Consider the following 25,828-nt stretch of genomic DNA (forward strand, 5'->3'; position numbering starts at 1 on the left):
AAGAGAGTATGTTAAGACAGTAAAAGCAATCCTAAACAAAACATGGGGGAAATATATCACGCAGGGTTTAAAAAAACCCTCTTCTAGTAGCATGAGGAACAGAGACCAATCATGCCAAATGGTGGTTTATGTTGTAGGGCTCTTAATAACCTATGGATTCATATACATTATATAATAACATAGCTGGAGAATCACCTGCAATGATGAAAACAACAACTGATTCCCATTAAGGATGGCATACAGTAGTATTTATCCTCACACACAGCAGCTTTTAGTAATATGCAGTATTTTAAAATGGTGCTCCCCATCAATCACATCATATGACAATAAATCATACATGATTTTGAAGATCTCTGCAATCTAAAAGCCACAAAGGCAATCATGCTATACATCGCTGACCGGAATTCCTTGAATGCAGTACTGCACACTAAAACTGCCACCATAAAGGCGCAAAGTCTTTGTATATTAAAACACACACACACGTCTCATTGATTTATCTATGTGTTTTTGCGTTTTATCGTGATAAGTAAATCATGTTGGTCTCTGTTTAATGACAGAACATTTATCACAGAAATGATTTACCTGATTCCTTATGGGGCAGTGTTCTTTGCAGTCACATGTACTCTTCAGTAGCCTTCTTATTCTGCCCTGCCGTTCCTTTCCCCAGTGAATTACAATGCTCCACATTTTACTGCTTTGCAGCAACACCAGGTAGCAGGACCTGCTAAGAGCATCTGCAGTTGTCCCTCCAGACAGTTTTGAGTCGGGATTTTTTTTAACCCGTTTCCACCTTGCTAGACTAAGTGATACCACCTTGAAAGTCCAAAGGAACTTATTATGAAATAATTTATTTATTGCAGTAATATTTTGAATTTACCAAAACCTCATCCCTTTTTAATATTAGGCTGAGTACTTAACATAATCTGATAGTTGCAGTTGTATGTTGACCAATGCCAGCTCGCTTCATAATGACAGAGTAATTTCAGTCCTTGACTTAATAAAATCAGTATCAAAACAGAGAACATTGGTTTGGTCTCCCCAGCAAGGATGATTCAGATGCACATATGCTTCCAGACCATCTATATACTACTTCACCTGTGCACGTTTTTCTTTTGTTCCTACAACAGTGTGAATGTGCCATGACAGATCAGACATCAGATACAACTTTCATATCATTTCACATCAGCTCAAACAAAAAAGCTTTCCAGTAGTCAGCTTCACACATTCAGCTGCACCATCAAGCACTCGGTTCTGCTGAGATGAGCTCCCTCCACTGCCTCCTAAGAACATAACAAGAGCCATGCTGGATCAAACCAACTGTCTATCTGGTACAGCAGCCTTCTGCAACCTAGTCCCCTCCAGATATTTTGGACTTCAACTCCCATGAGTCCCAGAAAGCATGGCCACTGGTCAGGAATGCTGGGAGTTGTAGTCAAAAACATCTGGAGAGCACCAGGTTGAGGAACGCTGCATTTTGTTCCCAGTGTCTAGCCAGATGCCCATGAGAAGCCCACAACCAGTACCTGACTGCAGTACCACCCTCCCCCAGTACTATCAGGTTGCGGCAGCAGGAGAGAAGGAAGCAGGCCCGCTCCATCGGCTCTGCCAAGACCAGTTAGCTGAACTGTTCCCACCCCAGCCAGTCACTATCAGTACTTTGTAACAGTAAGAATCGGTGTCTAAGTTTGTTTCCCTCTTCCCTCTCATCCCCGTTTCCTTGTGTCATGTCTTTTAGAGTGTAAGCCTGAGGGCAGGGACAGCCTTGTGTTTTGTTTTTTACTGATCTGTGAGCTTCTCAGGGGGTGGGGTGTCTTTTCAGCTGAAGAGCGGGATAAAAATTGCCTTAAATAAATAATGAAAAATTGTACAGAAATCAGGTGAGATACATGCATGTGTGAACCAACCATATATTCCACCAAGTCCAGTTGAGCTCAGATCTCATTGTAAATGAGCACAGAACTGCAGCTTTCTGCATGCAATGCCTTTGCTGCATTTGGTGTTACACAGAATAAAAACAAAAAATAAAACTGAGCACTTAGAGCTGTAGTAATCTATGCCAACAGACACTGCTCCTGAGCGATAGTTGGCACACTCCGCTATGCTAATACTAGTGACCAAGTCAAGGGGTGGAAAAGCTCCTTTTGCCTCACTGTGCTGATTTGTTCAGCAGCTTTACCTTTACAAATGCGTGCAACCTGCTGCTCTGTGTTCAGATATGTGAACTGGGGCCCGTGTTAGGCCTAGTTTTTAACTTTGTATTTTAAGAGCTTACTCCCCACCGACCGTGATGTTTTGGACTACAACTCCCAGCCCTGACGGAAGGAAGCTGAAGTCCAAGACATCTAGAGGGCACCAGGTGGGGGAAGGCTGTTATATATAAAGAACACAATCCAATAGAACTTCGCCTAACTGAAACCAATAGGACAAGTTAGTTCTGACCAAGTCCCCATTCCACTGCTTCTTTGGGACATTAATCACTGCTAACTTCAAATGTTTGTGCCCCCCAAAATGTACAAGGCATGGAATATTGATCCAAGAAACCTAACTTGGGCAAAACCCTGATTCACATTTGTGAAATATTTGAGCAATGACTTGAATGATGATTTTAGTCCACTCTGTGACTTCAAGTGCTGCCTTGCTTTATAGATAAGGTATGGTGCTGGTATTTTCTGTCATTCAATCCAATATGGAAAACACACAAGGAGGGATTTTTGATATGAATCTACATAGGGTTACCCTTAAGCACCCACCGCACTGTTTTACTAGTGGGTGCGCTCCCTCAAAGATAATAGTAATAAACAATTATTTCTGGAAAAGCTAAGCTGTAAAGATGATAAAGTGGCGGCAACAGCAAGCTGCTATTAGAAAATGTCTTAAACTGAAAGCCAGACAATTAAAATAAGTGTTGTAATGGAATATTCAGTTATAAATGATTAAAATCTTTTAATGGCAATCTTTGTTATAGTTAATAACTGATACATTTCAGAGATTAAATTATACATTTAATTCTAGCAAGATATAAAAATTAAAATTCTAATTGTTACACTAGTTTTGTAGAGATCTATTTCTATAGGGTTCTTTATTTAGAGGTTCTGATGGCACTTTGAAAGGCATAATTTGGATTTATTGCCACAAAATTAATAACTTGTGCTCTATTTCATTAACATGTCAGATCCTGCAATGGCCAATATTCCCATCTTACTGGAAACCCCAAGGGAGGGTTCGCACTATCACGGGAAGAGAATAAGCCACAGTGGCTTATTTTCCCTCCCCACATGTGCCAGTCACGAGCCGCCTATTTAGGATAATTACCCTCGCTGGACTTGGGTTGTTGTGACATCCAAACCTGGTGAAGGTGGGTGGCTGGGGTGGTTTATGAACCACCCAGAAACCCATGACTTGTTCTAGGGTTTCAGGGTGGTTTGTGAACTATACAAACCACCCTGAACTTTCTGTACACTTGTTAAATTACATTAGCTACTCTCAAGTGCATAATCATGACATCAGAAAATGTTAAGCTGTATTCAGAATTAAAAGTATCTGAGATCACTTGCCTAAAATCAGCCATGTTGTGTACATGGTCCAGTATGAAGACTATTCTTTAATAATAAGAAAAACATTTGGGTCACAATCCAACAAATTTGCTTGGGACTAAGAACCACAATTGGACTTAAGATAAATTCCATTCTATGACTTTCAATGGAACTTTGTCACGATTACATTTTTCTGGAGTATACTGATGGTACTGTACCAATTAATGCTGTTTTAATTTTCTACACTATACTTAGTGTAGATCCAAAGAAACCTCATACGAAAATCCACTTGTTATAGTGAAAGGTCAAAAGCTCATGAACTATACCCTAACTTATTCACAATTGTTTTTCCAGCTATTTAAAAGACTATTCAAGATATGAGGTCTATTCCGTCTTAACATCCCACTATATAAAGTAATAAATATCTAGATATTTCAGCCATGTTGTTACTCAGTAGTTTCTGGAAAAACATGATTATCTGTTATTACTAGAGGGTGCATCTAATCTTTTTGCTTGACTATCTATAATTGAAAGTGGATTTGGATTCAATATTATTATAAAGGAATTTCACACAGACAAATAAAAAACATAATCTTTGATACTTATTCTCATGGCAAAGGTGAAAGCAAGATTCCTATACACTGACAAATTTCTATATGCTGGAGAGAAAACCGCACATTTTAACGCTGTGTTTCCAAAGTTTGAGGTTTATGTACAGGAATGTTTTTCTCTTGAAGCGATGGCAGTCCCTTGATTATATCAGCAGCTTTCTCTGCTACCATGATGGTTGGGGCATTTAAATTCCCACTGACAATACTAGGCATTATTGAGGCATCAACAACTCTTAGGTTTTCTATTCCTATAACTTTGGTTTGAGGATCAACCACAGCAGTAGCATCAGAACTCTGCCCCATTTTACAAGTGCACGAAGGATGGTAGGCACTGTCAGCCTTTTGTCTTATGAAAGCATCTATTTCTTCATCAGACTGAACATGTTTTCCTGGCTGAATTTCAGGTCCACGGAATTTATCAAAGGCTTCCTGAGCAAATATCTCTCTAGCTAACTTCACACACTGACGAAATTCCCAGACATCTATTTCTGTAAACAAGAAAGAAAAAGGCAATGATTCTCAGCATGATATCCAATACTAAGCAATACCTCTGCCTGCTTATTATGTACAGGCAATGTCCCAACAATGCAAGTAAAGTGTGACAAGTCAAGGAACAACAAAGGCTGGGAAAATGGGTATTGGCTTATATTGCATATACCTTTCTGCCAATCCAAGAAGAGATGGAAATCTTCCCCCAAATATGTAAAAGATTCACAACTGAAATGGCAAAAGTTTCCCCTACATGCTGTTCAGTGGAACAGCAATTTTCTTCATGGGAGAATTAAATATAGCAGTGCTCATTAATCATATATAATCACATATATTTGAAAGCATAGGTTAAAGATTATAATGGCCTACCTAAGGCCCCATTGACCAGGTTCAGACAATGAGCCACAGCCCACACTCACTGGGTTAGCACAAGATGACAACCCGCGAGCAGGGGTTGCATATTAAAAATGGCGGTCACATGAATGCGCAGCAGCCTAAACCCATGGTAGGCTGTCATGTCATGCGAACAGTTCCACAGAGTATCATAGCCACAGAAAATGTAGGTCAATAAGATTGTTTCACTTCAGTGCAGTGGAACTTAAAAATTTACTAAAAAAAGAAATATGTAGCAAAGAGCAAGAACAGGCAAGTGCCAATTTCTGTACTTAAGGCCACCAAATCCAGAAAAATAACAGAGTACAGGAGGTTTTGATGGAAACCAGTAATATGTAGGAAAGGGGGTCAACAGCTTAAATAGGAAGAAGGTGGGCACTGCTCAAAAAAAGTTGGAACAATGTAGGAAAGATCCACCAGAAAAAGAAAAAAACAACCACCACGTCCCTCCCTCCCTCCCGCCCCAGCTGGGTCAAGCTGGAAGTGGTGGACTGTTGGCCACGAAATATCCCGCAATTCTATCGGGTTAGGCGGCCGCCTCCGAACTTGGAGGCAACCGCCTATCCAATGAAGGGCAGGAGCAGCATGGAGATCTTCCCTTCTGTGCTTCAGTTGCCCTGCATTCGTGGCTAGACAGCTGATTTAGGCTGTCTAGCTGCAAGAAATCAGAGTGGCGGGACACACACCGGACAATGCATAGGAAGCATTAGAAAAGCACATCGGCCCTCCCCACCCTGCTCCCAGGAACGCCCTGTTTTCGCTGCTCTGCACTCTCCTTACAAACGCGGAGCGCGGGGCCAATCCGCGCTGCCTCCAAGGCAGCGCGGGAGGGGTGGTCAGTTCTCAGGGTACCGACCTATCCTGTGGCTATCTAGCCGCTGACTAGCGGCCATAGGATTGTGCCCTTATTTATTTATTTCATTTCTATACCACCTAATAGCCAAAGCTCTCTGGGTGGTTTACAAAAAATAAAACTACAAAGCACAGCATAAAACAATATAGGAGGGGGAGCTCCATGGTGCACATCGTTTTGTGTCTGTATCTGTTCCTTCTATTGAAATGAATGGGGCATTTTGCACACGTAAGAGTTCTGTGTGCACATCAGAGCACATAGGAGATTCTGGATTGGAGTATGTAATTTTTTAAACCACCAGTTTAGGGAAATCCTGTTGATGAAGAGCTCCAAAAAACTCTGTAAGGACAATACCTCTGGACACAAATTGTGATCATATTGTAATTATTGTGTGCTGGATCACTTTAGACCAGGGATGGAGAATGGCCAGCTCATAAATACAGCCTGCAGGAGTTCATAAACTGAGCTTCTTCCCCAGGCTGTGCCCCCTCTCCTAGCATGAAAAAACTCTGATCTCTGATCACCCTGCTGAGCACTGAAAGAGGGCTCCTTTTCTCAGCACTCAGCAGAGCAAAGCTCTTATCTCCAGAATGTTGCTGATTGGAGATAAGAGCTTTTCCCTGCTGAGGATTGGGGGCAGGGCCTGAGGAGGAACCTGCTAAATGATTAAGTCCTGCTTACCTCTGAAGCTTGTCCTGCAGAGGTTTGTCCTGCTTACTTCTGAGTAGACATGCAGAGGCTTGCCCTGCCTACAATCAGTAAGAATAACATTTTGGCCCTGCCCACTTTGTCTTTGGCTCCCACTCACATATGGAATTCAGCTTCCAAGACTTTTCCCAGATTGGAATTTAGCCCTCGGGCAGAAAAGGTTCTTCATCCCTGCTCTGGATAACTTGCTTCTATTGGGGTTCCAAATACCCACTTGGTATTTGGAAATTTAATGACAACTTTAACCATACTTGCCTGAAGCCACTTTACAAATTTGAGGGAAGTGAGCACTTAGCAGATTATATGTGATCACTCTGCCACAACCTACACAGTGTTGTATGAATGGATGGAACAGGAAGAGATACATAAAGGAAAAGGAAATGGAAGACAGTGCTGCCAGCAACAGTGTGTGTCTACTGATAAGTATAACAGAATTTAGTTTCTGATAGAGGATTTTGGTCCACAAACTGAAAAAGACAAAGAACAGAACACAGATAACTCTAAATTTACCTGTTGACAAATAGTTGGGTTCGAGGATGGGATGCTCTCTAGGGTCTGTACTTTTCAGCTTTAGCCATCCTATGCTGGTACTTCTCATGGGACCGATATGTACCTGAAAAATGTTTACAGTTGGATTTTCCTTGTGTATTGTTCATACAGTATGGCCTGGTCCGGACAATCATTCCAGGTTTCATAAACCAGAGCAAAGATCATAGAATCATACAATAGTAGGGTTGGAAGAGGCCTATAAGACCATCGAGTCCAACCCCCTGCTCAATGCAGGAATCCAAGTCAGAGCATCCCTGACAGACAGCTGTCCAGCCTCGTCTTGAATGCCTCCAGTGTGGGAGAGTCCACTACCTCCCTAGGTAACTGGTTCCATTGTCGTACTGCTCTAACAGCCAGGAAGTTTTTCCTGACATTCAGCCGGAATCTGGCTTCCTGTAACTTGAGCCCATTATTCCGTGTCCTCCATTCTGGGATGATCGAGAAGAGATCCTGGCCTTCCTCTCTGTGACAACCTTTCAAGATCCTGAATTGTATAAAGCCAGAGTTCCCCATTACATGCAAACTTAATGTCGGTTAACAAGCCAGGAAAATAAAACAGGATCACAAAGAGATTCACAAATAAATAAATCGCCTTTTACTTTAAAATGCCAAGATGCTAATTTAGCAGTAACAGATTTCTAGTATGGATTTGATCATGTATTAATAAGATATAAGAACAAAAAAAGAGCCCTGCTGGATCAGACCAAGGGTCCATTTAGCCCACCATTCTGCTCACAGTGGCCAACCAGCTGCTTGTGAGAAACCCACAAGTAGGACATGAGTGCAATAGCACCCTCCTGGTCCTGTTCTCCAGCAGCTGATTTTAAAAGAATACTGCCTCTGATACTGGAGGTAGCATATAGCTTGTAGCATTGATAGCCTTATCCCCCAGGAATTTTTCTCATCCCCTGTTGAAGCCATCCAGATTGGTAGCATTCACTACATCTTGTGGTAGTGAATTCCATCATCTAACTATGCAATGTGTGAAGAATTCCATCTTTTTATTTCTTTGGAATCTCCCAACAATCAGCTTCATGGGATGACCCCATCTCCAAGTATGAGAAAGGGAGAAAAATGTCCCCTTTCTCCACACCATGCATAATTTTCTCCACACCATGCATAATTTTGTACACCTGTATCTTCCTTTCCTCGCCTCCTTTCTAAGCTAAACAGTCCCAGGCGTTGTAGTAACCTTTCCTCATAGGGGAGTTGCTCCACCATGTTCATCTTTTTAGTTCTCCTTTTTTGCACTTTTTCCAACTCTACAATATCCTTAGGTGCGGTTTCCGGAACTGTACACAGTATTCCAAGTATGGTCCCATCACAGATATGTTTAATACAAGATGAAAGAGAAATGATAACTGTAACTGATTAAAGCCTCTACCTACTGATGGTGATGATGATACTAACACGACTTTCCAAGGAAACAGTCTGTTTTTAAACTTCATGCTACAGGTAAAGTGGTATTGTTCCAGCACAATGTATGATACAACCAAGCACTTCTGCACAGTGATTGGTGTTCTTGTACTGCTCACCTGGTACGCTTCCAGCTGAGAAGCAACACGCCCATGGTCAATCACCTGAGAAGGGAGGAAATGGAACTGAATATCTGGGTGAAAAACTCCTGGCCGACTTCTGATAAATCCACCGGTCTCTAAGTGAGCAGTGGCTCCATCTCCTGAAGAGGGGAACACCACAGAGCACATTCAGAAAGCACGCACCGGGATGATTTGGGATTTTAAAACCAACAACGATTTTTCATCATAGTACCCTACACCGCAAAATATGCTGGCCACAATGCTGTAAGACTTCGTTGTGTCTTATTGCATGCAGCTTTGCACTTGAAGTCCACAGGGCATAACTTTGCTGGACTAGGCACCAAGTGTGTCTCCTTTGTCACTATGTAATTTTAAAACTGAAAAAAAACAAGCTACTGATAGTGCACCCTCCTTAATGAAAAGCGTTACTGTTTATGGCATTCCACAACAAGGCAAAAAGTTAACCACACGTTTGAACAGGGACAGGTATTTTAAGGCCAAAGGACATGCTCTGTTACTCATCTGAAAGGAGTGGGTGACAGCAACCTTCCTGAAGGCTTTATCAAAAGAAAGATTTCACTCAAAAACATAGCATGCGGTAAATGCTAACAGTGAATTACAGCCTCTCCACAGTGTTTGATTACTTATATGTTTCAATGCAAAACATTTTTGCCAGCATGCCGATTTGCAAGGCTGACCTAACATTGTACCTTGTGATGTGGTACTGACACCACTCTTTGACCTTCCCTCCTAAGCACTTTTGTGTTGGCGAAGCAAGTTTTAGGGTTCTAAGGAATTTCCATTGCTGCGAATTTCCTCTTTGGTGCAAGGAGTTTAAGCAGCAATGAACATCTGCAGATGGCTGTGGATATTTGTGAGCACCGCTGAAGGAAAGCAAATTGCTGACAATCCCTTTCAGAGATTTTGAAGGATTTTTTTATTCCTTTGTACGGAGAGAAGGTGTTGTTGGGGAAGAATGCACGGAAGAAAGTGTTGAGCTATTAGGGATGGACGAACACATCCCCATCCGGTTTTGGTGGGCGCCCACCGAAGAGCCAATTATGCCTCTAATATTGTGAAGATCAGCCTTTCCCAGGCCAAATTTGCACATAATTAAATATGTGCAGTTTTAATTACCTCCTTCTTCCTGTAAAAATTCCTAATTTTTTGAGATCATCTGAATTTCCAACTCCAGACAGCATAAGTAGCTGTGGGGAATTTATGGCACTTCCATAAAGGGGAGGAGGGGGCGTGGAAGTCTGCTTTTCTGCATCACCTAAATCTGGATCCAAGATATAATTTCTTCATTAATCAAAGGTTATCTCCAGTCACAGTGCTCAGAGGTACATTAATTCCTATGGAGAGGCACTATTTTTTATTTTAAAAGCCAGTTTGATAACCTTATCGGAATAAGAGCATAACAAGACATAATTTTAAATTATACCTGTAAATTTCCAGAACCATTCAAGACCAATCTTGATCATTTGAAAAGGCTTTTGTGATTTATACAGTGTTATAGGTTGAGTGCACTTCTGTTGTATGTACACTTCTAAATGATCTTGAAGATTCTGTCCAACTCCTAGGAGAAATGACAAAACCCCCATCCACTTATTATATAAGTATATTTATAAGTAAGCAAGCATGCCATCATCAGTGCAAGCAGATCTATATTCAGTCCAGTCATTATTGCTACATATTATTATTACATTACAAACCTGTAGTATTACATATATATTATTAATACGTATGTATTACTACATACAAACCTGAAAGATGGCACACAACAGGGATTCCTAATTTTTTGAGATCATCTGAATTTCCAACTCCAGACAGCATAAGTAGCTGTGGGGAATTTATGGCACCTCCACTTAAAATAACTTCTTTACTAGCAAAAACCTGAAATAAAAGAAAACTAACCTTAGAAAACTAAATAGACTTAATTTTGACAGAACAAAATGAGTTGTTAAAAGAGCCTTTTCAGGGAACAACTGTGTCATATTTGTGGCAATTTCCATACTGTTTGCATAGATTCTAGACAGCTAGTCTGAGATGACTGTTTAACATTCGTTGTATCATTTCTCTTTGAACAAGATGTCTTATCATAGCTGTTGTGCAGCTATTTTCTGAAGACCAGAACTAATCTGATTTTCTATTTTTTTCCGTATCATCTGCATAATCTGTTTTCAAAAAGTCAGTCTTGAACAAGGCTTCTACTAGTTCTAAAGCACATAGTTTGCGATGTTATCGATTATCCTCTAGCCTCAAGAGAGCTTTTCTCCCCATAAAAGGATATTTCTCTTGCTACTTGAACTGTCAGTGGTTGTGCTTAGCAAGTCCTTGTTTGGCATGGTGCCAGTGAAGGCAAAGAACAAACTTTGCTCTCTAGAAGTAATGCAATAAGTGAAATGGTAATTTTAAGAAATGTTAAAAGCTGTTATAGTCGAAGGGATCTGAGAGAGAGCTTTCAGCAGGGAAATTCCATTTAAAACTCCACTGCCACACATGAGAATAATATTAGCCTCCTTTATGGGGCTGTTGTAAGATAATGAATCCAAGGTGTTCAGAGCACTTGAACTGTGCTACATAAATGTTGTTGTTAATAATAAATACTTTGCCTTGTGTTTTTAGCGTTCATAATCTAGAGCACTGTGTTCCAGAATGTATGCCTTGTTCTTCCTGACATGATGCAGCCACCTTGCTGAAGCTAATCAGGTCTGGGTCTGGTCACTGCCTGGATGGGAGACCACCTGGGAACACGATGTTCACCAACTTGGGGAATTCCATGATGGAAGAAAGGCAGGATATAAATATATAAAATAATATAAATCTTTGTTTTGCTTTGGAGATGCAGAAGCCTTGGCTTAAACCAGGGGTGGGCAACTTGTGGCCCTTCAGAAGTTTTGGCCTACAGTTCTCATCAGCTCTAGCCAGCATGAGGGATGCTGGGAGTTGTAGGTCAAAACATCTGGAGGGACAGAAGTTGCCCACCCCTGGCTTAGACCAAACTAAGTCAATATACTTTGTTCTACGCTACTTGGATAATATCCTTTCAGTATTAAAAAATACCTATGATAAAGAAGAAAGAGGTATATATAGATCTCAGATCAGATCCTGTTTGTGTCAACCAGGTATCTTTATCTATCAAGATATAAATATGTTGTGATGTGATGGCAGCTACTCTGTATTAGGTGGCAGTTTTAAGGCCTATCTTTTCCTGTTTTTGTGTTTGTAAATTCACTCCAGGGCTTCCTCTTCTTGGAACCTCATCAAAATTCAAGGTTAGAACCTCACTGAAACCCAAGCTTGAAAAATTCTTTGGAAGTATCAAAGATCTTTTTGGGCTCGTGTTTAAGGCCCAGGGTTAAATTACCAGAGGACACAGTGTTAATATTGTTTTATCTTTTGAAATATTTTTTTAAACTTTTAATGTTATACATTTTAAAACTCTTGTTACTTTGGGCTGGGGCAGGCTATAAATGTGAATAAGAAAAGTTTTTGAAAATGTGGCCTCGTACAGTCATCCTTACCTTACCACTTCAAATATGCAATTCTCCATGATTTTGCTCGCTTGATTTCTAGATAATGAGTTTTCTGAGTACACACTTTACTGAAATCAATTAGTGAGTTCACATGACACGACAACCCATGCTGTGGAATAAGCCACACAATGTGGATTGTCGATGGAATAACGTATGGTGAGCCCAACAGACCATCAGGCTCACCATGGTTTGTTCTTCCCATCCTTCTCCCTCGGTCCTTTAGCAGGTATCCCAGGGGACTTCGCAGCAGAACCCACCTTCTCTGCGGCTAAGTCCCTCTCTTCATGGGAACCATGCTCCCTGAAATGAATCCTGGCTTTAAAAAAAAAAAAAATTCCCCTAGACATTTGTGCAAATTGGGGCCAAAGGTTTTTTTAAATTATTTTTCAGCCCTAGAAATGTATGCAAATGTCCCTGTATTTTAAAAAATTATTTAGTTGTTGTCAGATTTTTAGAGTTGCGCTTTCTGGTACCTTGTATGTTTCAGCTGTCAAACATACAAGATAACTGGCAAGTCTGTAAACAGGCTGGTTTTACAGCCTTGACAGTTGACAGGTGGGGTGCAGATCGCTCCCTTAGCAGGGTGATCCCCAGGGTTTTAAATATTGCCTTGTCTCCTGGGGGTGTTCTGCTTCAAATCTCCACTTGCCCTAGTCCCTAGCATGTCGTTTTCATAGAGATCTACAAACCATCACCTTTTTAAATTCCCTCTTGCAGTAACCATGATTACATTTGACAGCTGTCAAAGGAGCTGTCACAGGTTGCCACAGTTAGTGTGAATGGGAGGCAAAAGGGGGTGGCATGTAGCTGTCTGTGAAAAAGAGTTTCTATGAAAAAGAGAGACTCATTTTCACAGAGATCTACACACCACCCCCTTTTCCCTCCCATTCACACTAACAGTGACAACAGCTGTCAAATGTAGCTGCAGTTACTGCAAGAGGGAAGCAAGTGGGGACTTGAAGCAGGGCACCCCCAAGGATCTAATCCTGCTAAATGCTAAAAATGCTGGGGAATGCTAAAAATCCTGGGGATCACCCTGCTTAGGGGGTGATCTGGACCCTTTTCCCCATCTGTAAGCTGTCAAAGGCTATAAAATCAGCTTACATACAGTCCCTTCTTGTAGGTAACCTTGTATGTTTGATAGCTGAAACGTACAAGGTATCAGACAAAGCAAGCCTATCTATTTTAGTCAGTCAGAGTTGCGCACTTGCGTAACTCCAAAAATCTGACCTTAAAAAAAAAATAAAAATGGGGCATTTGTGCACATTACCAGGGCCAAAAAAGCAATAAAAAAAATACTTCAACCCCAATCTGCACCAATGTCCAGAAGAAAAAAAGAAAGGGGTTAGTGAATGAGAGACAGCCTCTTCAAAGTGCCGCTTAGACTCTGTTGGAGGGGCTGTCAATCACTCATGGGCGAGATTGCTCGGCAAGAATGGCAGGGGTTTAAGGCATTGCTGTTGTATTGGTGGTATACTCAGTGAATTCTGCCAATCTGGGTATCTGTAAGCAACTCTTTTTTCCTTTGCCTTTTTAAGTTGGTTTGTTCCCCTTCCTTAAATTACTTGCTCCAGAAACCAACTTAAAAAGGAAAAGGAAAAAAGAGCTGCTAACAGATAACCAGATTGGCTAAATTAATTGGGTATGACACCAAGAGAAAAGCAATGCCTTAAACCTCATTAACGTCAACTTTTGACCTTCATCATTAATGGAAAGAACCATTTAAGTGACAAAGAGAATACACATTCTGCAGATCAAACGAGAAATTATTTGGTTCAATCTTTTGATGACTAACAACAAGTGACATAAATCTGTTAATGACTAGTGGTGTCTTTTATCTCCTTAAAATGAGATATTGAAGCTAGGGATGTCAGAGAATTCTGCCACGGATCTCGGGGAGACTGAATGCCAGTGCATTCGGCCCCCCGAAATGTGGCGGAACGGCCTGCCCCCCCTGGACGAGACTTACCTGGGGCAGATCTTCTGGGCGGCGGCGGCAGCTGGGCGGCGGCTGGTCTTCCAACCGGCTGCCGCCGCCGCCATTTCCAGTTTAAAAAAGAAAAAAAAGACGTGATAGGCTACGTAAACATTTATGTAGCCTATCACAGCTGACTGCAGGGACGCAAACAGTGGCGGCTACGGCCACCGCCATTTGCGTCCCTGCTAGCCAGCGGCCGGATGTCCAGCTGCTGGCGGAGCCGGCCGGCAGCTCCACAGAATCCCTGCGGAGCAGAGCTGGCCAGCCAGGATTCCGGGGGAAGGGACGGAACGCTTCCCCCCCACCATCAACATAATCCGCGAACAGGTAAGTGACTTTCGTACATCCCTAATTGCAGCATTGTTCTGTCTTCCTTCTAAACCTTTGATTTTCACCATTCTCCTTTCTAATTTACACTTTAAAATAATTAAATATTACAATGTTTTATAAGTATCAACATGGCAAACAGAGAAGGATTGCAAAATTTCTCAGGCTGTCTTAGAAAGCACAGCAGAGCTATCCCCAGGTAGTGAAAACAACATAACTGAGAACTCCTTAGCTGCGCTTCCTAGCTTGCAGCATTACTAAATGCAACGTAAAATCTCAACCACAAAATACATTATTTGTCAAAGTATCATACTAAAAATTACCAAGAAACTTAGCAGTCATAAGAGAGCAGGTCCTCTTACGGATCAGTAATGGGTAGGAATAAACAGTTAACAGTAAGCCATCCTGAGCATCATTATTGGGACCAGTGCCTATGAACTTATTCATAAGTGATCTGGAGCCAGGGGTGAACAGTGAAGTAGCCACGTTTGCAGAGGACATCAAATTATTCAAGGTAAGTGATATCCTTAGCCAACTGTGAAAGGATCTAAAATAATCTCCTCAAACTGGGTGAATGGGCACTCAAAATAGCAATGAGATTCAAAGCAATTTGAATATTACAAAATATTAGGAAATGTATTGAAAATAAAATATGGAGTATTATAACGTCATATAAATCTATGGTGTAGCCACATTTGGGGTACTGGATGAAGCCCCAGACACCTCTTCTCCAAAGGGACATCATAGAGCTGGACAAGGTATATAAAATGGTAACTAAAATGATACTAGCATTTCTTCCTTCTAAAGACAGGCTGAAGAAGTTTGGCAGATAACTGTTAGAAGTTTATAAAATATAGAATGGATAGATATTTTTCTCTCTCACTCCTCATATTAGAATTCAGAATTGCCCAATGAAAGGAAATATTTTTTCGCAAAATATAATTAGCTTATGAAATTAATTAATTGCCGCAATATATGACAATGGCTTTAAATATATTTAAAAATGGATTAGGAAAATGTATGGAGGAAATGTCAAGAAACAGCTTAATATCCAAGATTAATGGAGCTCTTATATTCAGTGGTAAGTTTATTTCTGATTCCTAGATTCTGGGAACGAACAAGAGGTGATGGCAATCACCATCTTGCCTGTTTATTTTTAACTATATTTATATAAAACAGCCCAATAACATTGTTCTCCAGGAGGCTTACAGCATAAAATTATAGAATACAATTGAAAAACACAACATGTTACAATATCAATTTGGGGCATAAACATTTCCAGTATAAAAATTCTAGAGGAAATAAAGGCAGATAACTAACAAACATACAACACATACAAAACTTTAAAAAGGCAAATTATTAAAAGGCCTGGGAGAAAGGTGCCAGGTGAGACAGTCAGAATACAGCCAGTGAATCCTCACGTCAGACTTTGTGCTGTTGATGAAAGTAGACCCATTCATGTGAGCAGTTATCTATAGAGTTGTCACCGGATTACAGAAATCATAGTGGATTAATCATGTGACCAAAAGCACATAAATTTGCATATGAATAAAGCAGTCCTTATGAAGAAAAAACATCCTTTCCTTCTTTTTTAAATAATGCACAGATTGCAGCAGGCATTATTTTAAAGACCATTTCCTTGAGTGAGAAAAAAGGGAGAAAGTGTCTTCTAAGATAGTGCCAACTATCTACAGTTTTTGTAAATTATTTTATTAAATACTTAACTTTTGCTTGACTAATCGGGGCTACTTTAGTCAAATATTCTTATTTAAATGTGTTGTTTGGAATAAATTCTTCCCTCCCTCCATCCCTAAAAGGCCTCCCAAAGCAGCTTTCAAATTAAAACACTAGAATACATTACAAAAGGAGTAGTACAATCAATATGACAAAAACAGAAGCCAAAAGCATAAAATCAAATGAAACAATACCAATTGAATATAAAAAAGTTAAAATAATAAAAACCAGACCAGGAGATTAAAAACTCAGCAGACTAAAAGCAAAACAAAAGTATTCATTGTTCTCCTAAAACTCAAGAGAGGGAACCAACCAAACTTCTCTAGGGTTGAAGTTCCATAATCGGGGTACCACAACTGAGAAGGCACTGGTGCTGTTCAGAACAAACCATAGGTGAACCTGGGGTTGTTTAACCCATAAAAAACCCCAAGTGCCCCTGTTCTGATGTCACAGAAACAACCTACTAATGCAGCATTCGTAGATTGTTCCAGGAAACCAGAAGCATGCATGGCATGCATCCCCATTACTTCTCAAGAGCGTCACTCTACCATGACCCAGACAACAACGCTTTAGGTGTTGAGATGTGGCGCAAGGCCTCAGATGATCACATTTTTTATTCATCTTGCCAATTAAGGGTGCAATCCTATGCATGTTTAGATAGAAAAAAGTCTTACAACTCTCAGAATTCCTGAGTCAGCCATATTGGCTGGGGAATTGTGGGAGTTGTCTTTTTTGTGTGTCTAAACACACATAGGATTGCTCCTTGAGTGACCAAATACTGCAGCTTTAGTTATTATAGTGGTTCGCTGGCTGTAGTGTCGACACAGACCTTCCTAAAGAGGTGGAGGAAATCATGCAAACAGTATTATATGTGCTCATACTGATGGCCCAATTCATACCAGAGGCTATCTGCAGGGTGGAGTGGAGAGGCTCGCACCACTTCTCGATCACCCTATATCAGCGGTGTGTCTGGATGAATGTATCAACTGGGCTTTCCGCGTCCACTTCATTTGTTCGAATGCATCTACTTCGAACAGTACAGTAGCCTTGCGATAGCTCTGATAAAATAACATTTTATTTTTATGTCAACTAAAAATCTATTTCCTTTTCAGATATTTTATTCTCTGGAGAAGAAATCAAAAATGCTTACCTTTTTCTTTTCTCCATTTTTAACATATTCAATGCCAATGGCTTTAGTCCCTTCAAACAAAATTTTTGTTACAAGTGTACTGTCTTCGGCTGACAGGTTCGGACGTGATGACGCAGGGTGAAGGTAAGCGCTAGCTGTGCTCCATCTTTGACCTTCAAAATAAACATTTTCATTTAACAGCAGCAGCAAGACAAATAACGTGTACCTTTTCAGTGCTGTATCAACCACTTTCTTGTTCTATTGTTATTATATGTTCTCCTTTGAAATCATCACTCCAATACAGCAACTGGTGATCTATTGACCCAGCCACAGAAACAGTTTTACACACACACACACACACACACACACACATTCCATACAATATATGCAAGAAGCTGCTGGAGGTGGGGGTATGAATTGATCATATCCAGTTCTGAACGCAATACCTGCCCCAATCTATAGAACCACAAAGACAACACAACACTTGTATGCCTCTTGCTGTATTCTCGGACTCCAACCCAGACTCCTCCTTCCATTCCAACAGCTGTCAGAGCTGACATTGTTGATCACCTATGGAGGAATGATTTTACTGCAGCTTCAGTTGCAATTCAGTGAACTATATGCATAATGCCTTGCCAAAAGAAAAGAAGTGCCTAAATTTAAGGATTAAATTTAAGAATTAAATGGAAACAAGATACCTGAACTGCTATCAACGGTTGTTGTACTGTGTATTCAAAGCAGACAAGAAGCTGGCCATCAGCTAGAATTCTCTTTCTGCCAAAATAAGTCATTCCAATGAGCTGACAATTCAATTCTAGTGAAGAGAATGCTGGCTGAACTTTTGTTTTCCGAAGAATCCCATATTATTTATTTACACAATTTCTCTACTGTTCTACGTCAACAAAATATCAGAGCAGTGAACAATAAAATAAAAATATGAATAACAAAAATACAGAATATTACCTTTAATTATTGTTCAGGGAAGGCTTGTTTAAACAAAAGTGTCTTCAGCAGGTGCTGAAAATGAAACAATGTTGGTGCCTGCCTGACATCAACTGGCAGGGAGTTCCATAGAAAGGGAGCCAATACACTAAAAGCTCTACTCTGAGTGGATTCCAAATGGGCTCCAGGTCCAAGTAAAACCACCTGGAGTGCCTCATCTGATTACCTGAGTGACCAGGCAGGCTGGTAAGGGAGAAGGCACTCTCTAAAATACCCTGGTCCAAAGTTGTTTAGGGCTTTATAACAAAACCTTAAAGCTGGCCCGGCAGCAAATAGGCTGCCAATGTAGTTCCCTCAGTAGACGTGTTACATGCTAAAAAGGAGCACCTCCTGACAACAATCAAGCTGCTGCATTCTGCATTCGCTGCAACTTCCAGGTCAATCTTAAGGGCAGCCCCACATAGGTGTCGCAGTAATCCATTCTTGAAGTAACTAGGGCCTGTACCACTGTGGCCAAGCTATCCCTTTCCACAGGAGAGGCTGCAGCTGGAGTACCAGTCAAAGCTGGTAGAAGGCATTCCAAGCAGCCGTGACCAACAAAGATGGATCCAGGAGTGCCCTCAGACTATGAACTTCAGTGGGCCTTCTCTGGGAGCCCCCACCAAAGGAAATGAGAAGGGTGGCAACTACAAAGAGAGCCTTTTCTGCTGTGGCACCCTGGTTATGGAATGAGCTTCCCAGGGAGGCTTGCCTGGCACCAACACTGTGCTCTTTTGGGGGCCAAGCGAAGAACTTTATTTTCCCAGGCATTTTAGTCTTTCAGTTTCTGTTTTAAATCTGGCATTGTATTTTAAACCTTTGCACTGCAGCTAGGTTCTATTTGATTATTATTTTTATAATGCAGTTTTAAACTTTAACATTTTATATTGTATTTTATCATCTTGCATTTAATGGTTTTAATTGTTGTGAACTGCCCAGAGAGCTTTAGCTACATTAATATATAGAAATGTAATACAGAAAGAAAGAATCATCCCTTGGCTCCACTTCTGGTGACATGCCTTCCTCCATACTACCCTCAGTGGGTACCAGGTACCCCCCTGAAGCCTCTCTATTGGAGTAGTGTTTTTCAACCAGGGTTCCATAAACATCCCCAATTCTGCGAAATTTTATAACCTCCCACCTCAGACACTTCACTTTCCCCTCTTGTGCCAGCCAGTCGCATCTACTCAGGAAGTGAGAATATCCACGAGTAACATGCCGCTTACTTTAATCTCATGACACTTCTTGCAACCTTCATTTATGCTGCAATGTATTTATGTTTGTATTTGTATTTATTTATTTAAAATATTTCTTGGCCGCCTTTCAGGGCAGAAGCCCTCCCAAGGTAGCTCAAAGCAATAAAATACATAAAAACAGTTAAAATATTAAAAATGATAAAAACATAAAAACACTAAAAACAACAATAAAAGCCAACAATAAAACCAGCAACAATGTTAACTGCAGTACCAGCAACAATAGCAGTCATATTGAGAGAAAGCCAAGGTAAAATAGTATGTTTTCAAGGTCTTCTTAAAAGTCTGCAATGACGGAGCATGGCGGACCTCAGACGGCAGCTTGTTCCAAAGATGGGGGGCCACTGCAGAGACGGCCCTCTCACGTGTTGTCACCCATCTGACTGCTCTCACAGGTGGGCAAACGAGAAGGGCCTCTCTTTCTGACCTTAAAGTGCAGGCCGACTGATATGGGTGAAGGTGGTCTTTCAAGTAACTTGGTCCCAAACTGTTTAGGGCTTTAAAGTTCAAAACCAGCACTTTGAATTGGGCTCAAAAATGCATCGGTAACCAGTGCAGCTGGTTTCTATGGCAGGGAAATAGTATTGCAACTGGGTTCTGGATTGTAAGGGTTAACCTGAATATTAAAGCAAACAACTTCTGTTTGCTGAAGAACTGTGAGTGTGCATATCAGCCATCAGACCAAGAATTAAAGAAATACGCCAAGGTCATCAAGCTCAAGTTTCACATTGAAAAATTAATGAATTTCCATCATTTCAATTATAAAGCTCTAAATTTTTCAGGTGTCCAATGATCTTGAATATTCCAAATTATAATCATTTCCTGGTACAAATGCTTGCCTTTGTAATCTATAACTTAGTATGAATTTTTACTATGGTTTTTTTTTGGAGGGCAGGGACATGGGGTTGGGGGTCCGCAGGATATCATAACATGTTTTCAACAAAAAAATGGTTGAAAACCAGTACTCTAGAGTAATATCATTATTACCTACTTTACAATCACAGAAAGAGGGCTGGACTTTTGGGACATAGATTATAGCAGCGTAATTATATTCTCCCACTTCAATCCACAACACAGCATCAGATAAATAAGTTGCAGGCTTCCCTAAACCAGCCCAAGGTCTAGCAGGGCCCCCTGTTCCAGCCTTGCATTTTACTGTAATGCTCAGCTTGACCCCTGAAAGCCTGTCCTCCGTGACACAGATTTTGGGACAGGGAGAGAACAGAAAGTGGTGGGGTGAGCAAGAGGGAACCACTGAATTATTCAGGATCCTGACAGCAGGTGGAAGCTGTATTTCCCCTATTCCTCAGGCCCCTGCATTAATTTACCCAATCTTAGATTTTAGATGCATTTGACAGGGGTTGCATAGAGATTCCATGTCTCATCTTTTCCCTGGCAAGAAGGAGTACATAAGCAAATACAGAAACCTTCAGCAACTTGGCACCATCCATATGGGTTGGCCTGCAACTCCCATAATTCCCAGACAGCATATGCTGTCTGGGAATTATGGGAGTTGCAGGCCAACCCGTATGGAGGGTGCTAGGTCGCCAAAGCTTGAAATACAGCGTATGAGGCTGCCCATAGACCCGACTCTGGTTTCCACAATCATACATTCATTGGCATAAAAATTACACTGAAACATACAGTTAAGGCAACTGTTCCCTTAATTGAAATGAAAAGCGCTGTGGCATTCCGACAGGCCAGTGGTTTTCAAACTTTCTTTACTTGGGGAACTCTTTCCATATCATCTTGTCTTTTATAACTCCAGTGAGCTGTAGCAGATACCGAGACACCTAGTGTGGTACATAGTCAATTCATGTGTGGCCAGTCCTGTTGTGGCCCACTATTGCTTTTCTTGAAGTGAGAGCATGAACAGGAACACAGCCAAGTCTCCCTTGCAGCTATACATAGAATAATAAGTTAGCGTTGGAAGGAACCTTGGAGGTCATCTAGTCCAACCCCCTTCTCAATGTGGGATCTACAATGCAGGATGCAACATGGAATCATAGAATTGGGAGGGGAGCTCAGAGGGAAGGCCTGTCAGAAATGGGTAAGCAGACTTTTGTGCAAGCTTGTCCATCTTCACTGATTTTATTATTAAGAACTCATGATAAACTTCAAAGGAATCCCAGGGATTCCCAGAACTCAGTTTAAAAATCATTGTGATAATCCATACAGAATGATAATTGTTTGGTCTGAATAAAACATTTGATGGCTAACCTTTGTGTATTGTCATATCCATCCATCCAAAGCCTTCTTGCTGAAAACCATTCATATCCTCTGTGAAAGGGTACCCAGCTTGCTGAGCAGCCTTCAAGAATGCACCATGAAGAGGGTTTTTTGTTTTTCCCCTTGACACATGAAGTGGGCCATTTCCACCTCGATAAAGATCGGCACCCAGCTCGTGAGCCTGTGCTTTTTTAAAATAAGGCAAACAAAATTCATAGTCCCATCCGACAGCCCCTTCTTTACTCCACCTGTTATAATCTTCTGCATGGCCTCGAATGTAGACCATGGCATTGAGGGATGAGGAGCCACCCCATACTCTTCCTCTGGGCCAGTACATAATTCGATTATCCATGTGCTTTTGTGGTGTTGTATGGTAATACCAGTTATACTTCTCATCACACAGGTTGTAGGTTAATGCAGCAGGCATATGAATCTTCCACAGTAATCGTTTGCTATCGAGAAGAGTATCTTTTGGCCCTGCTTCTAGAAGTTTAATAGTGTTGTGAGAATCTTCAGACAATCGGTTGGCTAACACACACCCTGCAGATCCAGCTCCAACAATTACATAACTGAAAGAGTCCATGTTTTTTGAACTAACTTGAGAAAATGCCTGTGAAGTTCTCATTGTTTGTCCACTGAAAGGTTCTGAACCCTTCAACATACATTTTTTAACTAATAAATCTCCTACTCTGGGAGTTTGACTGGCAAAACCATATTTTTGAACTCCTTTGATTAAATATGACATATTTTCCTATGTGTGTCTTCTGCTGCAAACAATACTGGGTCAAATACTTCTACCTAGAAAAGGGGGGGAAAGCGTATCTTAATTAAAATGCATTACAAGTCAAATGGATACACCTAAATAAATGTCTAACCTAAATCATAATATGAAGCCTTAATTCTGTTCTAGTGGAAGCAAAAATGTGGCTTTAGTTTCAGAGCTACCTCGCTGATAAAATTATCAGTAACTTTTCTTTTGTGTCTACATATTAACATAGATATTTTAAATTATGTGCAATTTTACTCTCTGGCAGAAGTTTTGTGAAGTGAGGAAGCAGAAGATCCTTCTAAAGGCAAAACACTGTGATATGGAGGGAGTGATTGGTTGCAAAATAAAACACCAGGCTTTTATCCTGCGATTGAGACTGCTCCTTCACGGAAGTTTGTGGGCTCTTTACATGACGCAGTGACAGTACCGTGATCTTCCAGCACTAAATGCCCTTTGTTCTGTTTTTAAATAGATTGCAGATAATGAGCTATCAAATTACCCCATTGTGTTCCTCAGTTTCCTTCCTCAAAAGATTTAAAGAGACAAGAAGAGGCAAGAGATCAATGACAGATAATGGAAGACTCAGATAAGGGTGGGGGGCAGGCGGGAAGGGAAAAAGGAAGCACATGTAAAGGGAGTCAGTTGTGATCCTGCATTTAAAATGGAAGCAGAAAGCCCCATTTTAAATGCAAGATTTTAGGCTGGTGTAGAAATGCCCTTAGTGTGTACTGGGTGACAGCAACTATAATTTTAGGACTGAATTGCCATAATTTCTTATTTAAAGTAATGTAGATATTGTAGTACTTTGAGAAGGTTAGGGATTTCTAACTGAGCGCACTTGGCACTTTCACAAAGTTACAACTTCCTGGTTTCCTAGATAGTTAAACAAAACATTTTTGATTTGCCATTCACAACTGAGAAAGGCAGGGAAGCCTTCAGTCTTAGAATCCCTAGCATCATATCCCTGTTACCTTGCATCTATTAGCTGAACTACTTTCAATTCTACTTCTTAATCAATGCTCAAAGAGGAGGGCTGGAACGCAGACATTGGGTGCTTACAGATGGAAGGCTCCTAGCACTACCAATGGGAAGACGCTGTGCTGTAATTCTGTCTTTTTTCCTTCATGGATTTTCTGTGGTACGGAAAAAGATAAAGGAAGTGGTGGGAAAACATGGGAGGGCTACGACTGGAAGATGCTGCTGTCTGCATCTCCCGTAACATTCCATGAATAAGGCAGGGTGGTGGGCGCCGTAACAGTCTCATTTGGAAGCACCCATTACTGAGTCTTTCCTAACCGTCTCACTTCCTTTTTTCCCTCCACCATGAAACCAAACCCACCCTTCACACACACACACCCAGACACTGTTCTTCCTGACATTCCATTTAAGAAGTATATATTAAAATCAAAGTCAGGAACCCCCTACACGTTAATCACATTAAGGGGGCTCCATGCAATGGCTACGGAGCAGGCCCACCATGCTCCTTGCTCCACTCCTGTGCTTGACACACCACTGGCCCCACACTGCACAAGCAGCTGTGCACATGTAGATTTTTCACACAAGGCACCCAATCACATGGAAGCCTACACACAACCCGCTGCTCTTGCAGACTTTCTCCCTGGTGTCTGGGCCAGTGTGGGGTCATCCAGGGAGTGGGGCAGTGGCATTTATTTAGTATCCCACCTTTCCAGCAATTGATGTGTGAACAGTCACTTTTTAAAACACTCAGATGTATAATTTAAACATTTTAGACACATCTCCAATTGCATTTAGGTATGTGACATCAACGATGGCCTATGGAAGTAGGCAAATCCAGAAGCACGTAATATGCCAATGGTGAGAATAAGGGGCTTGCAAAACCAATGCGTATCACCTTAAAACCAATTGTAAATGAGGGACATCCCTCAAAATGAAAGATATTTCAGAGGTATGGAAAAGGTTCTCATGAAGATATTGCCCTACTGGCGATTAGAGTTTTTTTTTATTATTGGCCAATATGGCTGCCTATTGCTTTTTAAATAAAAGAGTAGGATACCTTCAACACAGAGGAGGAGGAGAGGCCAGCTTTCATCAACCTCCTCGTACATATGCTTCCTACCAGAAAGTTCTCAAGACTCTGGCCCTCTTTGGCTCAGGGTCCCTTGAGAACACCCAATTGGATCTGCCTGGGATTTGCAGAGGGGGAACCTGCTATGCCCCCTTGCCAGGAAAATGTCACGGGGATCATAAAGGGCGGGAATCAGAAGTGCTACGTCCCCGGGACTTGATGATTAGGGCTGGCTGGTCCCGCAAAGAGCCTAAGCGCTGGGACTCTGGCGGAAGAAATTTGAAGCATGGCGACGACCGCGGCGGGCAGGGGGGAAGACTGAGCGAGTTTCTGCGGCAACTGCCCCCTCCCCGCCACGTCCTCCTTTGTTCGGTTAGCTCCTCCCCCCTCCTCCCCGAATCCCGCCTTACCGAAAGTTCTCTTGTGTCTCCCGCCCCCAGTCCTGCCTAAGCTCGGCCAGGCTTTTTCAGCGCAGCACTTGCTACAGCCGCCGCCGCCCTCCACATGCCTCCTTCACCCAGTCACAAGCTAAGCCCGTCGCACGCCCTCTGGCTCCCGCAGGCACCAGCGCTTCCTCGGCTCCCCCCAAACAAGCCCCACTAGCTCAGATCGCCCCCTCTCCCCCCCGCCGCATATACACACACGCGCGCTCCTCGTCGCGCAGTCCTCGCTCAGCGCGTAACTTTCTCGACGCGGGCTTTGCTGACAGGCACCTGTACAGTCCAAAGAGCAAACAGCCAGACACTGGGAAGAGGCGGGATCCTGAGAGGCTGGGCTGCTGCTGGGACCCTTGTACCTCTCTCTCTCTTTAATGTAAATGGTCCTTCCGGTCTTCCGCTCGGTTCGTGGTTGGGAATGCAATGACCGGGGTGGGGGTTGGACTAGATGGCCTCCAGATCCCTTCCGTTCTAATGATTCTATGGAGTGCCGCCTGGAATCGTTCTGATCTTCCGGGCTGGGAAGGAGGCTACCCTTCGACTTTCCAGACAAGGGAAGGAAGGCGCTTTGCGCGGAATGAACGACATTCTTGTGTCCCCTGTCCCCCTTTGCCCGCCGCCAAACGTTTTCCCGCTGAGCTCGTTAGTTTCTTTCAACTGTTTTTTCTTCTCTCCCCTCCCTTCCCCTCCAAGTCCAAACCATTATGGCATGTGAGTACTTCAGTTGCCAG

General features: G+C 41.8%; 1 protein-coding gene across 8 annotated transcripts; it reads right to left on the reverse strand.

The window, feature by feature from the left end:
* Positions 1 to 828: 828 nt before the first annotated feature.
* Positions 829 to 25,479, reverse strand: CHDH (choline dehydrogenase). 8 transcript variants are annotated; one of them, XM_084840010.1, is made up of 9 exons: positions 25,374 to 25,479; positions 23,585 to 23,746; positions 21,836 to 22,642; positions 17,403 to 17,554; positions 10,441 to 10,570; positions 10,119 to 10,253; positions 8,672 to 8,814; positions 7,098 to 7,200; positions 829 to 4,632 (listed from the first exon to the last, which is right to left on the reverse strand). In XM_084840010.1, exons 3-9 carry the CDS (start codon positions 22,587 to 22,589, stop codon positions 4,214 to 4,216), a joined length of 1,836 nt encoding a protein of 611 aa, XP_084696136.1. In that variant the 5' UTR covers positions 22,590 to 22,642; positions 23,585 to 23,746; positions 25,374 to 25,479; the 3' UTR covers positions 829 to 4,213. The 8 variants fall into 8 exon arrangements, with proteins under 8 accessions (XP_084696136.1, XP_084696138.1, XP_084696139.1 ...); XM_084840012.1 differs by lacking the exon at positions 25,374 to 25,479 and adding an exon at positions 25,071 to 25,354 and having other exon boundaries at positions 2,620 to 4,632; positions 23,673 to 23,746; XM_084840008.1 differs by lacking the exon at positions 25,374 to 25,479 and adding an exon at positions 25,303 to 25,354 and having other exon boundaries at positions 2,921 to 4,632; positions 23,673 to 23,746.
* Positions 25,480 to 25,828: the final 349 nt, after the last annotated feature.

Source organism: Heloderma suspectum, chromosome 2 (assembly GCF_057233095.1).
Source record: "Heloderma suspectum isolate Gila_16-S chromosome 2, 16-S_ref, whole genome shotgun sequence".
Lineage (NCBI taxonomy): Eukaryota > Metazoa > Chordata > Lepidosauria > Squamata > Helodermatidae > Heloderma > Heloderma suspectum.

What these genes read in the sequence shown, in the direction of transcription:
- CHDH (XM_084840010.1), bottom strand. Translation starts at nt 22,589, where the DNA reads ATGTCATATTTAATCAAAGGAGTTCAAAAATATGGTTTTGCCAGTCAA. An exon ending in TGTTGTGTGCCATCTTTCAG is followed by an intron (nt 10,254 to 10,440) that starts GTTTGTATGTAG and finishes CATTTCTCCTAG; the next exon opens with GAGTTGGACAGAATCTTCAA. An exon ending in ATGGTTCTGGAAATTTACAG is followed by an intron (nt 8,815 to 10,118) that starts GTATAATTTAAA and finishes TCCCCTCTTCAG; the next exon opens with GAGATGGAGCCACTGCTCAC.